The following is a 16,303-nucleotide window of genomic DNA, read 5'->3' as shown; positions in this document are numbered from 1 at the left end:
GAAGCAGGTAGCATTCTTACAGTGAGAACCTTATTTTTTGGTTAATAAGCTAGGCTTTTGGACAGTCTGCTTTATATAGAGTGAGTTATTCTGTCTCGACATGCTCAAGGTACTCCTTTGGTCCACCTAAGGAGGAATCGTTGGATGAGAGATTTTGCAGTTATGGCAAAACGAACGAAGTAAACAAGGCCTCTAGAGGAATTCACAGACAGTTGTTTTTTCCTACAATTTATGGATAAACAAAGCTATGTATATTTTATCAGATCCTATTTTGGCAGCTGGAGTCGATAAATGGACAATATTCTGATATTAATGTTTTTTAGTCTTTAGATATTGTTTTGGGGGGGAGCCTGCTGGGATGCAATACTCTGATTTTCTGCTTGACACAATGTTAATTCTATTTGCCCTATTCTTGGAAACATTTAAAAAACCATTTCAAACACAAGAAAGGGTCATTGCATGACCAATGCTCAGTGCTACAGCCTGTTTTGCATTCAGAAGGTCCCAGGTTCAATCCCTGGCATCTCTAGTTAAAGGATTTGGTTGGGTGTGATGTTACAAGAGTGGTTAGATCTTATGGGAAGGCAGCTGCCCCATGCCTTTTAGAATATATAGCCTTTTCATTTGGCAAACAGACATTAGGGGTCTCATTCATTTTTTACATCTCTGCCTTCTGTACAGAAGAATTATGTACAAAGATCCCTCCGGAGAAATAGAGCTGCAGAGTAACAGAGCATTTTGAAAGTATGCAGTTATTAGTTACCTTTGTGCATGAGGCACAGACCCAGACTCATGCACTTTGAGGTTTAAAAGGGAGATAATCTTTACATGGAAAGATTGTTTGCAAAATATATCAGATTCATCAGCTTAAGTCTCCTTACTGAAGCAGAGTAAAAAAACTTAGAAGATAATTACAAAGAAAACCTATTGCAAGCCCCTAAGACTGGCTCAAGCAGACTATGACTGATTATGCACGGCAGCACTCACGCTGGACTGCTGCTGGGTCCTTGCGGCTGGGTGCCATGCCCCGCTGCTTCCCGTGTATGCATGGGGAGGGGATCCCTCAGCAGACGCGAACTGCCCCAGTATAGCGCATGTAGCACACAACACCAGGGCTGGGAGAGTCCAGTGTGCTATGTGGCAACAGTGGTAGTGGGGGGGAGTGAGGGGCTTGGTGCCCCCTCCACACAATGGTGGGGGAGCAGAATGCCGCTCTCCTGCCACAGTGGGGGTGGGAGAACGTCCTGTCAGCACCTCGCCCTGTCAGCGTTTGGTGTCCCTCATCCATTATGCACAAGGCTGGCCCAGCCGGGCCACGGATGGTACCCACAGCAGCAAATGAAATGTGGGAGTTTCTGCGCTCGGGTGCGGCCGCACATGCGCGATGCGCGGACAGGGCAGTTGCCCTGCCGGTCACCAGCCTAAAAAAGGTTGGGGACCACTGCCTCAGAGGACAGGCTGAAGAATCTGGGACTTTTCAGTTAACAAAAGAGACATATAAAAAGAGATGAGATAGAGGTTTACAGAATTATGCATGGGGTAGAGAGGGATGGCCAGAATAAATTTGTCTTCCTCTCCCAGTAAGTCAAGGATGGACAAAATCAGGGGTAGTCAAACTGCGGCCCTCCAGATGTCCATGGACTACAATTCCCATGACCCCCTGCCAGCGTTCACTGGTAGGGGCTCCTGGGAATTGTAGTCCATGGACATCTGGAGGGCCGCAGTTTGACTACCCCTGCACAAAATACTGCGAGAGAGAGAGAGAGAGATTAAATTGTGGAATTTACTGCCACAGGTATAGATAGCTTTAAAAGGGGATTAGATAGATTCATGAAGGATAAGTCTGTCTACAGCTACCAGCCACGATGACTGAGGGGAACCTCCACATCCAGAGTCTCTGAATCCCAGGCCACATTGGGCGAAGGCCTTGACCTCTATCCTGTGTGTGACAGGCTGTTGGACTAGATGGACCTCTGGTCTGATCCAGGAGAGCACTTCTGATGTTATGTAAATCCAAGCTCAAAAGGAGAAGACGGGAAACAGGGCTGATCAGCTTTGGAGAGCCAGTCTGTGAGCCATTTCATTTCCTGCGGATGCCGGTCTGACTAAGTCTGTGGCGGACTGAAGGATCCCTGGGAATTCGGCATCCCCTTGTCGAGGGAGGTGGTGGCAGTGAGTGTCACAGATGAAGCCTTCTGTCTCTGCTGCGCCATCCCAGAGCACTTCTCCCTCTCAGAGGAGCTGAGTCACCACTGGCAGAGCCACAAGTACCGTTTCAAATTGTGCTTCTCCTGGTGTTTTCCTTTCCCCATTGTCGAAGCAGAAGGACTGAGATAAAGCAGTCCTGGTTACTGGCACAATATGGCTTTTAATCTGAACTATTTGATTATACCACATCAACGTAGAGGGTTTTTTTTTTTTATCTTGCGTGGTTTGATGTTTTACCATCCGCAGGTCTGCTAGGGAGAGCCCAAAACAGACCCTATTTAGGTGGGCCTCGTCCTTGTGGAGTGAAGCGTGTTGAAACTATCTCTCACATCATTTTCTATTATCCTTCTAATGGAAGTATTCATTTAAAATATTTAAATCCTCTTTGAGTAAACCAGAATGGACGTTCTACAGTTTTGTGCACCAGGTGCCGAAAGAGTCCTTGGACTTTCTTGTGGGTCCCTAACCTTCCTTGAGCCTGTGGGCACCTTTGGGATTTTAACACTGCTCCAAAAAACCTTCCTTGAGCCTGTGGGCACCTTTGGGATTTTAACACTGCTCCAAAATGGCTGCTGCAAGAGGTGGAGCCATCCACAAGATGGCTGACACAGGGAAGACCCTTGTGCTGTGGTGGCAGTGGCTGCCAAAGCAATGCTTTTAAAAATCACCAAGCAAATTGCCAGTGCCCACTTGGCAGGCACCAGGAAAGGAGTCAGGGGGTGCCACGGTGCTCTCTCCACTTCAAGGAGCTTGCTTTAGGATGAGGATAAATGCCACCAGTCACAACAATTTTATCACCCTATGTCAAGAATAGGCAGTAGGGCATGGGTGGGCAAACTGTGGCCCTCCAGATATCCATGGACTACAAGTCCCATGAGCCCCTGCCAGCATTTGCCCCAGCATTTTCTGGCAGGGGCTCATGGAAATTGTAGTCCATGGACATCTGGAGGGCCGCAGGTTGCCCTCCCCTGCAGTAGGGGTATCTAGAGGCAATCAGGGACCCTGAAGCAAGATTCTGTTTGCCCCCTGCTGGATACTCTGCAATCCCTTCAGCCACTGCATTTATAAGTTGCCCAGAATGCATCTGATATGTCCCGAACACTTCTTCGTTAATTAAACCACTTGTATGCACATAGACAACGGTGAACTACAAGCCAGCTAACTGTGGTTGAAAAGTGTGACTCACCAAGCTGAGCACATCTTGCCTGACCTGATCAACCAGGGGTTTGATAGCCCAGTTTTCACAGAGGTAATGTATGTGAAGCCCTTTCATCAATATGAAGAATTACACAACACTGGTTCTTACCCTCTTGTTTGGCAAGTCCAACCTGTTACCAACATTTAGAGTTCCCGTCAGAAACCTTCTGGAAATAGCATTCTCCTCACACACACACAAAGTCATAAAATATTTTATTTCTGTGTTCTCTCTAGTTAATAATGTATGAATTAGACTTTGCAGGCAAGCCTCAAAGAGAGTTTTCTGAAATTCTCTTTGAGTCGGAGGGTTGCTGCTCTGCAGGCATTGGAGGGGAGGCCTGGCATGCTGAGGTCACTTCTAGTAACCACTGGGACCATTTCTCCACAAGAGCAAACCTCCATTTTGGCATTCTTAAAGAACTGAAAAATGCAAAACTTCCCATGGAAAGTTTTGCACACACACACCACCAGGAGTACAAATTAATTTTCTGCCCCCTTGTTCTGTGCTTTCTGCATCCTCTTATACAGAGATGTATTTTTCACTTTGGATCATAATTTGCAGCTTTCCAGTAAGGAACTCCCAAATTCAAATGCCACCATTTTGTGTTGCCAGTGTCAGGCTTTCACCCCACCTACTGCCCACCTGCACCCCCCTCCCTGGTTATCCCCTGATCAGTCCATTAATTGTTAAAGCATAATGTTGATTGCCTCACCACACATATTTTCTAATTATAATAGAGCAAGGATTCTCAACCAGGGTTTCATGAAGCCCTGGGTTTTCTTGACAACCCTTGAAGAGTTTCCTGAATGGGTGGGAGTTAATTAATTTTTAATATATTTTTTAAAAGTGTTGACCACATTTATTGGGTGATATGACCACATTTAGTCATTGTCATGGCCCCTCTCCCTAAATGGCCAATGGTGGGCCAGGAGGGGGTGGGGCCCCAGGTGGGCATGTACATACCTATGCTTCCCAACCATGTTCTACAGGATTGTGCCATTTCTGGAGGTTCTCAAAGCCTGAGAAATGTGTCAGGGGTTTCTCAGCTGAAAAAAAGTTGAGAAGGGCTGTAATAGAGCAACATTATAGTGTTGGTACAAAATAGGCTGCAAGATTTAATGTACCATATATACCCGTGTACAAGCCGAGTTTTTCAGCACAGTTTTTAACCCTAAAAGAGCCCTCCTCAGGTTATATACGGGTATATACGGTAATTGAAATAAAAGCCTGCTCCCAGCCAGCCAATTGTGGCATTGCCTTTTGCAAAAGCTGAGCTTGCTCTGGCAGCTTTCAAGACATGGACGGTTTGACTGAGGGACTATGATCCATTTCCCCCCTTGCCTCCACTCGTCTTGTTCCTCTTCTTAATCACTTCTTCCTAACTATTCTTATGTTTTCTGTGGGTGGGGTGGGGTGGGGTGGGTTTTGGGGTTGCTTTGAGATCTACTGATTCTTTCTCCTAGCGTTTTTAACTGACGGGCAGCATTGTTTGCCTTTTCTTCTTGGGCTTGTGTTTCTTTTAAAAGTTGATTTGTATAGTTCTTTCTTTCAGTTTTACAGTTCTTTCTTTCAGTATTTTGTTTGGGGGGGGGCACTGTAGCTGTAGTTAGAGTAGTCCATTCTCCAAATTTGGTAGCTGTTGTACTTGTTGTAGTAGGTTGCCAACTTTGGGTACTATTGTTCTGCCCTGGTTTGCTGGCCTGGGGGGCACTGTTTGGTTCTCCTGCCAGACCTGTTCTCACAGAGCAGTTCTGTCAGTGCTCTCTCAGGGTGTCTGGCATCAAGAGAGGAAGGGAAGGCATTTGTAAGCCACTTTGAGACTCCTTTGGTTAGTGAAAAGCAGGGTACAAAAACCAGCAGCTCTTAATCCTCTTGACTTTTCTGTATTAGTTGGGGGGGGGGAGGCTGGATAGGAGAGCCTGTGATGATGGAGCATGGATTAAGTGCTTAGGCCACCTTGTAAATTTACCAGTACCCTGCTGCATGTCCCACCCTCGGCTTATATGCAAGTCAATATGTTTGCCTAGATTTTGTGGTAAAATTAAGGGCCTTGGCTTATATGTAGGTCGGCTTATATTTGAGTATATACGGTAGCTTTCTCCAGGCAATTACCCATCCCTTAGGCTTCCTTCCTTCCTTCCTTCCTTCCTTCCTTGGTGGGTAGGGTTTAATGTTGGGCGCTTGTGTTGTTTCTTCATTCCCACCCCTTCTCTTCCCCTATCACTCCCAGTGTGTTTTCTTTTTGACAGTGTTGTGATTTTATAACATCACTGCATAAGCAAACATAGGAGGCTTTGTTGCTGACAAAGTATATGACAGCTCATCTAGTATGCTTCATCATTATGGAAATGATCCAGCCAGTTTGAGGATCACCAGCCATTTTCGCAGTTGGCTACTCAGGAGGAGCAGGGGCCCTTGGAAGCAGCAGTAGCCCTGCTGTTTTCCATGAGATCGCCAGACTGTTTCCTCACCATGTTATGATGTCATAAGACTACTGCACAGGCCCCCAAAAGGAATGTTCTGTTGAGGGTGACGCTCCGCCCCCGCCAACTGGCTGCGGATCCCTGGCCCCAAACAAGCACGTCGGTCCTCAACGAGGGCCAGAGCTTTTTCGGTCCTGGCCCCCACCTGGTGGAACGAGCTCCCTGAAGAGATCAGGGCTCTGTCCGAACTCCCACAGTTCCACAAGGCCTGCAAGAGGGAGCTCTTCCGCCAGGCATTCGGCTGAGACTGACCACAGGCCCCCCTCAGACACCCCCTCCATGGCCTGGACCAGTCTGACCTCTCTAGGGGTTTTAGCTAAGTTTCTATTCTTATATTGTTGTTGTTGGGATCACTGACGTTGTGTTGTTTAGAACCACGGTTGGATTGTTGTTGTTGTGTTTATGTTGTATGTTGAATCATTCCATGTATCCCCCTGTGATGTTGTATGCAAACCGCCCTGAGCCATATGGAAGGGCGGTATAGAAATCAAATAAATATATAAATAAACAATGAAGTACATAACAGATAAGATCGCCAAATGCTGGAGATGAAAACTTAGTCAAATAACCATTGGAGGCAAAAAGCAAAAATAAGTTTAATAATATATTCCTATTAGACACAAAACAGTATATAAACAAAATTTCCCCAAGTGCCTCTGTCAGGAATACGTGTGCTTTCCTATAAACATGCTCACGTGTTACCTGCAGCATGCTATCTGAGAAGTCACTTGAGGAAATGTTGTTCATATTGTATTTTCTGCCAAATTTTATGGTGTAGATGCTATTTTGACTTGAATTTTGCATTCAATTTTTAGGAGATTTTTTTCTCCATTTGTGAAGTGCTTAATTGAAAAAGAGTTTAGATATATTTAGATTTTGTATCTTATAGGAATATATTATTATTAAAATATTTTTGCTTTTTGCCTCTAATGGTTTTCTGACGAGGAAGTACGTAATGGCAATTTCTCTGTACCCAAAGTGCTCAAAAGGAGTCCTAATCTATTTCAAAATTTCATATAAAACAATAATATTAAACATTTCACCCAGAAGGTTCATTTTAACTCATGATCTAATGAATTATGATAACATAATCCAGCCCCCCCTTTTCTGGTATTCAAAATAGATGCCAAGCAAAGCAAAGCAAAGGGGACTTCCAAAAGACTTCCTCTTTGTGTGAATAGGTGAAGTTTTAGCAGGCAAAGGAGCTCTTCTCACATCGTAGTAGAAGAAGAAGAAGAGTTGGTTTTAATACCCTGCTTTTCACTGCCCAAAGTAGTCTCACGGTGCCTTGCCTGACCCTTTCCCCAGCTGGAATGTGGCCTGATTTACCATTCGTTAGGTCATGGGAAAATTCCAGGTCCCACATGTTGTTGGGACTGGCCCAGGGTCATCCCAGATCTGGCCCAAATCAGGCCCTCATTTGCCAGATAAATCTGCATTCCCTTTTTTGCGCTGGGCATCAACAGGGCCTATATCCAGCCAGGGCTGTCCAGAAGGGAAGATTCAGGCCATCTTGGCTCCTCCTCACCTTTGCCTGGGTTCAGTGTCCCAGAAGGGACAAAAAAAACACCGAGACGTCTCTGCCGCACTGCACAGTTGGCACGCAATACCAGGTTCTTAAATAAACAAACAAACAAAAGGCTCACACTACCCAAACCCAGGCAGATGAGGTGCAGTGGTAAGTGGGGCTGAGAGAGCTCTGACAGGATGACTCTGGGAGAACAACTGTAACAGCACTGTGACTGGCTCAAGATTACCCAGCTAGCTGCATGTGGAGGAGTAGGGAATCAAATCTGGCTTGCCAGATTAGAAGCTACCCCTTTTTTCCACTACACCACACTGTGCCTTTGCTAAATGCCAGGGTAATGTTTAAAGTGCTGAAGCTAAGCTAGGCCATGGGTGGTACAACTGGCTCATGGGCGTGAGGACAACAGGCAGACCAGGTGCATCTAAGAGGCTCAAAAGAGGAAAAGGTAAAAAATGCAAGCTGTTTGAAGGCTGCCTGAGAGCCAGCGTGGTGTCATGGTTAACTGTGGCGAGACTCTCATCTGCAGAACCGGGCTTGATTCCCCACTCCTCCTCCACATGAAGTCAGCTGGGTGACCTGGGGAAAGTCACAGTTCTCTCAGAGCTCTCTCAGCCCCACCTACCCCACAGGGTGTCTGTTGTGAGGAAAGGAAGGGAAGGCGATTAGAAGCCCCTTTGAGTCTCCTTCAGGTAGTGAAAAAGCAGGGTATTAAAAATTACTCTTTTCCTTCTAATCAGGAAGCTCTAAAGGAGTTCTAATCAGGGGGCTTGTGCTTCCCAGCATGGAATTGGCCTCTCCCCCATATCGCACGCTACACAGGGTTCTGGGTGGAATTTTTATAATTGATTTTGGAATGGTTTTAACTGTGATTTTAATTGTGTTATATGTTATTCACTACCCTGAGTCCACTCCAGCAGAGAGTCATAGAATCACAGAATCACAGAGTTGGAAGGGGCCATACAGGCCATCTAGTCCAACCCCCTGCTCAACGCAGGATCAGCCCAAAGCATCCTAAAGCATCCAAGAAAAGTGTGGATCCAACCTTTGCTTGAAGACTGCCAGTAAGGGGGAGTTCACCACCTCCTTAGGCAGCCTATTCCACTGCTGAACTGCTCTGACTGTGAAAATGTTTTTCCTGATATCTAGCCTATATCGTTGTACTTGTAGTTTAAACCCATTACTGCGTGTCCTCTCCTCTGCAGCCAACGGGAACAGCATCCTGCCCTCCTCCAAGTGACAAGCTTTCAAATACTTAAAGAGGGCTATCATGTCCCCTCTCAGCCTCCTTTTCTCCATACATTCTGTACATTCAAATAAGTAAATAGGTTTGTGCTTTCCCCTCTTTTCTGTTTGCATTTCCATCTTTCCAGTGGTTGATTCAATGTTACATTGCTGCTGGTCCAGCATAAAAACCTGCTGTTTAAGCAATACAAATGAGAACGCAGAAGGGTCCAGGACTGCTCTTGGCACTTCGGAAGCCAACACCTATTGGTTGGTTGGTTGTTTGGTTGGTTTTCCAATTTGTTAACACTTAAACCCCCGCCAAAATTCCACACTCAACTCAACTTATAGCATATTTGGGGCATGTTTAATGTGGTTATGTTACTTAGCCAACAAACGCTGCTTATTCTTGAGATGTGTATTTCTGTTTGTAAACTGATGATGGTGTCAGTTATTTTTGTTGATTTCTCAGATATGTTGGATCAGACGGATCCTGTTGCCTGTTTGATCTTGGTGCTACTCAATACTATGTTTATTTCAGTACGGCATAATTTTATTTTAGCAGACACTGTACTTTTTAATGAATTTTGCTAGCCGACACATGGTCTGACCAACTGAAAATGGAACATAAATAGAAATGAATGAAAGATACCATGTAAATAAATGTTCATTGCATTACCAATATATTGAAAGCAGACTTGTTTTCTGTTTTAACAAAGGTCATCTTCTTCAATAAAGCTGCCAAACCTGGAATGACCAACCATTACAAGCAGTGACCTGGATGCTGCCAGAAAGGTACTTGTGTAATTTTTTTAATGTCTTGGATTTTTGTCCATAACGTTTGATATATTGTCAGCAATGTAATGTTAACAGTACTTAGTAAACCACTTGCACGGCTGTGTCTCAGATGCATCTTTATCAAACATTAATGTCAGGAGATGTTCCTTCATCAAAGTAGGCTGCCAAACTCCAGGTGGGGCCTGGAGATTTCCTGGCATTACAGTAGACTCCATGTGACAGGGATCCAAAGTGGCTGCTTTGGAGGGGAAACGCCAGGTCCCTTTTCTACCCAATTCAAGGTTCAGCCCTACCCCCCAAGCTCCAGGTCTTTCCCAATTCAGAGCTGACAACTCTAATCCAGATTTTTGGTTTAGGTCCCAAGAACATTTAATCCAGAGACAAAGAAAGGATGGGAAATGTCAAAGGCAAGAGGAATTCTTCCCAATGCCTCCTGTTGTTCCAGCTTTGGCCTTCTGAGGCTACCAATTTCTTCTGTCCATTTATTTCTCTGACCTTTCTATATGACTGAGGGACATGATTAATATGATCATTCAACACAGCAAGAGGGGAGAAACGCTTGATTAAGGTGACCAGAATCCAGCAATTGAAAGGCGGGATGGGCCACCGTTGCTGCCGCCAACGCGGTAGGCCCCCCACCCCCTCCCCCCAGCCCCCTCCCGTCCGAGCCACTTCCTCACAGCCCAGCAAGCGCACCCCCTGTGTCAGAGACACGGAAGGCGCGCTTGCTGAGCCGCAGGAAGTGACGCCTCTCCCGCTGCCACCCGAACCGCTTCCCCGGAACGTCATGGCTGGCTTCCCTCTTTCCTGCTTCCTCTCGGCCAGCCATGCCACACCGGGTGAGTTGGCTGGCATGGAGCCCTGCCTTTCCCCTGGGACAGCGGGACTTCTGGAGAGTCCCCCGGGACACGGGACTTTCCATAGAAAGGCGGGACTGTCCCGCTAAAGGCTTCCGCCTGGTCACCGTATGATATGACTATACAAGTGGGAGCATTTTGATACATTGTTTTCTGAAAGGAACCTAATTTTCATGTCAATATGTGCACAACTGTATCAAGTTTATTTTTCTGTGGTGTTTTACCGATATGTGTACATGAGTAAGACACCACACAAAAAGAATATTAAAAGTCACACACAGAAACATATCAGTGTCATTTTTTTGGCATCATTCTGTCAGTGTACTGAAAATGTGTGTGCGCACGGAGGGAAGATACCAGTAAATTGAAGAAAGTGAAAACTATGTCAGACTACTCATGGATCAATGGAGGAACTAAATTTAGAAATTCTTGTCGCTAAGTGGCAATTCAAGAGGAGTGGAATGCAGGAAAGAGCACGTATAGAGCAAGAAAGGTATCGGATCTGTTCTTCCTTAAAATTAGATCTAGACAGGGGAAGGAGAGAAACAGCATAAGAAAAAATGGCAACTGGCTTGGTTTAATTACTTGATTTAATTTGGCTTGTCTGTTGTGGGGAAAGGAAGGGGAAGGTGTTTGCAGCTGCTTTGGGACTTCCCCAGGGAGTGAGAAGCAGGCTGTTAAGACCAGCTCTTCTTCTCCTCTTCTTAGTGGCTTCATTTAACTAACCATAGTTAACCAGGTATGTGAAAGTGGGCCATTAAACTAACCACAAGGAATTTGCAAGCTGTGGCTCTAGAGCAGGGGTAGTCCAATTGCGGCCCTCCAGATGTCCATGGACTACAATTCCCAGGAGCCCCTGCCAGCATTCGCTGGCAGGGGGCTCCTGGGAATTGTAGTCCATGGACATCTGGAGGGTCGCAGTTGGACTACCCCTGCTCTAGAGCGTTTCTCAATCGACTCTTTTCCCAGGGTCGCTGACGAGGCCACCGCAGCCGCCTGCCTTCCTGATGCATTCCTAATGTGGCAACTGCCTTTGGGTCGCTGCATTAGGGAGGTTGAGAACCACTGCTCTAAGATCAACCGTAGTTCAGTACAGAACCAGAGATGGCTCTTCAGAAAAGAAAATGAATTATTTAAGGCAAGTGATATTGGAGGGGTCGGTAAGATGCTAGGATAACAAGTACGTGCCAGGCAAAGGTTGAGAAAGACTAAAGGACTTCTTAGAGATACTTTCCAGAAACAGAAATAATAGAGGTGATCAGTTGTCAGCAATCCAAATACAAGCCCCTTGTCGATGTATGTTGATACCTTCATGCCGGCTGCTCCTGGGTATGCTTATAACGCACTGAGAGGCCTTGTGGGTTCTGCTTCCTAATAAGTAGGATTGCCAGCTCTGGACTCAGAAATACCTGGAGGTTTCGGGGGTGGAGCCTGAGTAGGGCAGGTTTGGGGAGGAGAGGGGCTTGACTGGGGTACACCTTCCAAAGCAGCCCTCCTCTCTGGGTAAACTCATCTCTGTTGCCTGCAGATCAGTTGTAATCCCAGGAGTCCTCCAGCCATCACCTGAAGGTTGGCAACCCTACTAAGAAAGGACTCCTAGTAACCCATCTTTGGACTGTGAAAATGTTATGGGTTATGAACCATCCTGTCAATTATTGGTAATGTTAAGTCACTTTAATTTTTTTTAGCCCATAGACGTTGGGCTCAGAAATGCTTCGACACAACATTGCTTCAGTCCCAAAGGCTGCCAAAAAAGGCAGCCTTTTCCTTTAACATGGAGGTGCCATGGGATGTTGCTGACCTCCCTGCCATGGCAGACTTCCAGACCAGCGCCCATTTCCATGGGCTAAGCTGCTCTTAAAGGTGCAGGACATTTGATCCCTGGGTTCTTTGCAACCCTACCATGGAGGGGAGTGTGGCCTGGTATGTACAATTCTACCATTAGCCCAACACAAAAGAGGGACAGTAGTTTAAAGTGACATTTAAAGTTAAGCAAATGAAACCCAAGGATTGTTTTATATGATCTGTTGCAAATCCAAATCCAGAGTTCCTGTTGGACCCAACTTTGTTTGGACCCTACAAATGTGCCAGGACCCTTTGGCAGAGGACATATTTGACTGTGGAGGGAGAAAGCCGTGTGCAAGTCAATGAACTGGCGCCTTTCGATTATGTATATTTACACATCGTAATGACATATTCTACTAATGGAAGCCAGTACTGAAGCCGTTGTTATTAACTTTGATGACAAAAGATGTAACAGTGTCGTCTGAGCAGACTTATTTGGCATGTGTCTTGGACCAATAAACGAGCAGTTTTGAACCAAGGGATCTGTCATACAGTCAGGTATGAGACATAGAAAAATTGAGATTTCAGGATTTGGGATTTGCTCTCCAGTGAATGTGCGTAGGGTACTGGAGGCTCATGAAAATTAGAAGACAGGCAGCTAGAGAGTTCTCCCGCTTGTCAGTTGACTGAGCAATGTTTCTAGCTGTGCAATGAGTAATGACATTTGAGAAACGGAACATACATTTCCATTTAGGTAGTGCAGTAGACCTGCAGTCGACAGATGGGTAGGCTCTACCCATGTTGTTAAATTCATGTGATCTGAACCTATGTGTGTTTACTTGAAGTGAATTGCACTGAAGACTTGGGGTTTAGTCCCATGTAACAACAGTGCCTAGAATTGTAACCTTAAACTCTATGATTCTAGCAGACGCAAAGGAAGGGAGGGATCAGGTTTTAGTTCTCTAGGGCAGTGGTCCCCAACCTGCGGGCTGCGGCCTGGTGCCGGGCCGCAAAGGCCGTGGCGCCGGGCCGAGGCTCCCTCTCCCTGCCCCCCCTCCCCGCAGTAAAAAACTTCCCAGGCTGCAAGCTTGCGGCCCGGGAAGCTTCTTACTGCAGGAGGGCGGGGAGAGGGAATCAGGGCCGGGCCTCGCCCGTGCGGGCCGGACCCGCGCGGCCCGATCCGCGGGCGTGGCCCGCGAGTGCGGCCCGATCAGCAGGCGTGGCCCGTGGGTGGGCGTGGCCTGGTCCGTGGGCGTAGCCCGGTCCCTGCAGGCGCGGCCCGATGCCCTGCCGGTCCCCAGCCTCATAAAGGTTGGGGACCACTGCTCTAGGGCAAGATTAACACTTCCCAGGACTCAACATCTCACAACTGTGTCGCTGATCCAAGAGCAGTGGAGTTTTTCCATTCGGAAATAACCTCCTTCCCTAATCTGTGGCTTTGGGGTCTCAGCCAGCTGGCCCTTCTGCACCCAAAGAGCTAAGCTCCTCCTTCACATAACGAAAAAAGACCTTAACATGTTCAGATCTCAGTAATGTTTGCAGCCACATCATGGTAGTAAAAGTTGGGCCTGAACTCCTGTCCTATTCATGATGTTCTTATTGGGCACGTGATTCAGGGTGTCTTCCAGTGGGCACAAAGAAAGGGTAACTGAGAACCAGATACAGGTTCACTGGGAAGGAGGGTGTAAGTTTATGGCCCCGTTGTCTGAGTAGTCCAGCAAATATCAGTTGCAATGCAGGCTGGGAAAGCAACCATGTCTTTTAAGGACAGAAGGAAAGATGTGCAACTAGGTTTTGTCAAGGGAAATTAGAATCAGTTGATATCTGCGAGCTGACTCTCAGCTTCACCTAACCGTACGTTAAAGAAGCCTTGGTTCCATGTTATGTCTGAGCTGAACAAGTGACCTCTTTAATTGCAACTGGAACTACGATTTATAAATGAGTGAGTGTGAAGCGGATGAAGTTTGACCTTTCAGTTCTCTTGGCTGCATGAAATACCTTCAGTCAGAACTTGCGCAGAACTTCTAAGCATCCCCGCGATTCTCCTTATCCTGAGCAAAGTATTGTCCTGGGCATAATGCTCACGTCAGTTCGTTCTGATACCACCAAACAGATAGTAATTCCCTGGCTTCATTTTGGAACTAACTGTTCCCTTTTATTTATATTTCTTAATAAATAAACCCGATTCCCTTTGTATGCCCGCGTTTCCCCAGGGGGCCCAGCTTTTCAGATTTCCTCTGCAATCTGTCACAACAGCAATTATGGTATGAGTCAGGGAGACAAAACTGTCTACTTTGAGGAGAAAGGAGCAAGGAGGAGAATTCATTTTTATTCCTTATATGCTGGTTATTGGAAGGCCCATCCATAGGGGCCAGTCCGAACCTCAGCTTCTATACTCAGGAGAACCCAGTTCCCCATGTGGACCATGTTTGTATGGTGGCTGGATCTATAGTGCTGCTCAACAGAACCATATTCCCATTTCCACACTGGAGAAATCGGGTGAAATGGCCTCTTCATCTCCAGGGGCTTTTCCACTAAAGGTCCTTGCTCTAGTTTGTCTTCTTGAATTGGTCCCCCCCTTCCTTGCATTGGTCCCCCCCTCTCTTTTTTTTTGGGGGGGGGGTTCCGTGAACCAGCTCCTGGCATTTTTTGAGGAAACCTTGGCACTTGCCTCATCCCTGTCTGGCTTCCATGGGGTGGAGACGGCGCTGGTCGCCCTGACAGATGACCTCCGGCGTCAGCTTGATAGAGGCAGCTCAGCCGTTCTTGTGATGTTAGACTTCTCCGCCGCGTTTGACATGGTCAACCACCAGCTCTTGGCCCACTGCCTCACCGGGATAGGGATACATGGGACAGCCATCTAGTGGCAGCTCTCCTTCCTGCAGAACGAGATACAGAGGGTTGTGTCGGGGGAAGAGTTGTCACCCCCCACCCCCCTTTCAGCTCCCTTGTGGAGTCCCACAGGAAGCAATCCTTTCCCCCACACTTTTAAACATCTTTATGCGCCCTCTGGCTCAGTTGGTACGGTGTTTTGGGCTGCTTTGTCATCAGTATGCAGATGGACGGGCTCCTCAAGGACGGCCACCCAGACTCCCTTCTGGAACCATTTGCCAGATATTTGGAAGCTGTAGCTGGGTGGCTTGAGCAGAGTTGCATGAAACTCAACCCCTCCAAGATGGACGTCCTGTGGCTAGGAAAGAAGGGGGTGGGCCAGGAAGCACACTTACCCGTCCTGGCTAGGGTGCAACTTAACATTGTGCCTTGTGCCCGGAATCTGGCAGTGATCCTTGACGCCTCCCTTTCTACGGAGGTCCCTTCCAACTCTACTAGTGACCTATCTGCCCCCAAAACACCTGGCCACGGTGATCCATACAATGATCACCTCCAGAATTGACTTCTATAATTCCCTTGACCTGGAAATTGCAGCTGGTGCAAAATGCAGCTGCTAGGGTCCTCACCGGAACACCTTGGAGGGCCCATATCCATCCTGTACTGAGACAGCTGCATTGGTCGCCAGTTGTGGCCCAGATCAAGTTCAAGGTCTTGTTTCTTACCTTTAAGGCCCTTCGTGTCTGAAGTTCATATCTGAAGAACTGCCTGTCACCTTATGCCCCCCAAAGGGCTTTGCTCTTTGCATGTACAAATCTGTTAGTGGTGCCTGTTCCTTGGGAGGTTCACCTGGCCTCGACCAGGGCCATGAACTTTTCAGTCCTGGCCATGACCTGGTGGAATGAGCTCCCAGAAGAGCTGATGGCTCTGCAGGAGCTTTTACAGTTCCGCCAGGGCCTGCAAGATGGTGCACTTCCGCCAGGTCTTTGGTTGAGGCCAGGGCGTGGAAGATCATGCCAGGCTAGCTTAGTCATCTATGTACCTGGATTGTCAGGACCCCCTTAGTTCTCCCCTGGGCTATTGGATTTGGGGACTGAGGTTCAGGACTTTGCCACCGGGTCATTTTTTTAATGAGGATAATTTTTTTTAAGAATTGTAATTTTTAACTCTATATTAGTGAGGCTTTGTTGATAGTGGCAGGCAAGATGATGATGATGATGATGATGATGATGATGTAGTCTGAAAATCAGGGGGACAGGAGAAAAACTCAATAGGAAAACCTGGGAGACCCGTAGACTGCATACAGGGTCTCCAGGTGTCCACTTATGGAAGATGGACTCACCAAAAGTCTGCACTTCCTGCTACGTGATATACTAAATGGAGCAACAAATGATGA

General features: G+C 46.9%; 2 protein-coding genes across 6 annotated transcripts in view; one reads left to right on the top strand and one right to left on the bottom strand.

Moving 5' to 3' along the window:
* The window catches only part of CDH18 (cadherin 18), a 902,365-nt gene that overhangs the window by 172,794 nt on the left and 713,268 nt on the right, over nucleotides 1-16,303 (top strand). For all 5 annotated transcript variants that reach the window (XM_077353383.1, XM_077353381.1, XM_077353388.1 and 2 more), the window contains exon 2: nucleotides 9,358-9,433. The gene's annotated coding sequence lies outside the window, so the exon portion shown is untranslated. The remainder of the gene's footprint in view (nucleotides 1-9,357; nucleotides 9,434-16,303) is intronic.
* The window catches only part of LOC143845193 (uncharacterized), an 86,265-nt gene continuing 84,126 nt past the window's right edge, over nucleotides 14,165-16,303 (bottom strand). Inside the window, exon 6 of the mRNA XM_077353391.1 lies at nucleotides 14,165-14,957. Within this exon, the coding sequence (XP_077209506.1) occupies nucleotides 14,908-14,957 (50 nt within the window). The 3' untranslated portion in view covers nucleotides 14,165-14,907. The remainder of the gene's footprint in view (nucleotides 14,958-16,303) is intronic.

The sequence above is a fragment of the Paroedura picta genome, chromosome 9 (assembly GCF_049243985.1).
Source record: "Paroedura picta isolate Pp20150507F chromosome 9, Ppicta_v3.0, whole genome shotgun sequence".
Lineage (NCBI taxonomy): Eukaryota > Metazoa > Chordata > Lepidosauria > Squamata > Gekkonidae > Paroedura > Paroedura picta.
This window is presented reverse-complemented; position numbering and strand designations above follow the sequence as displayed.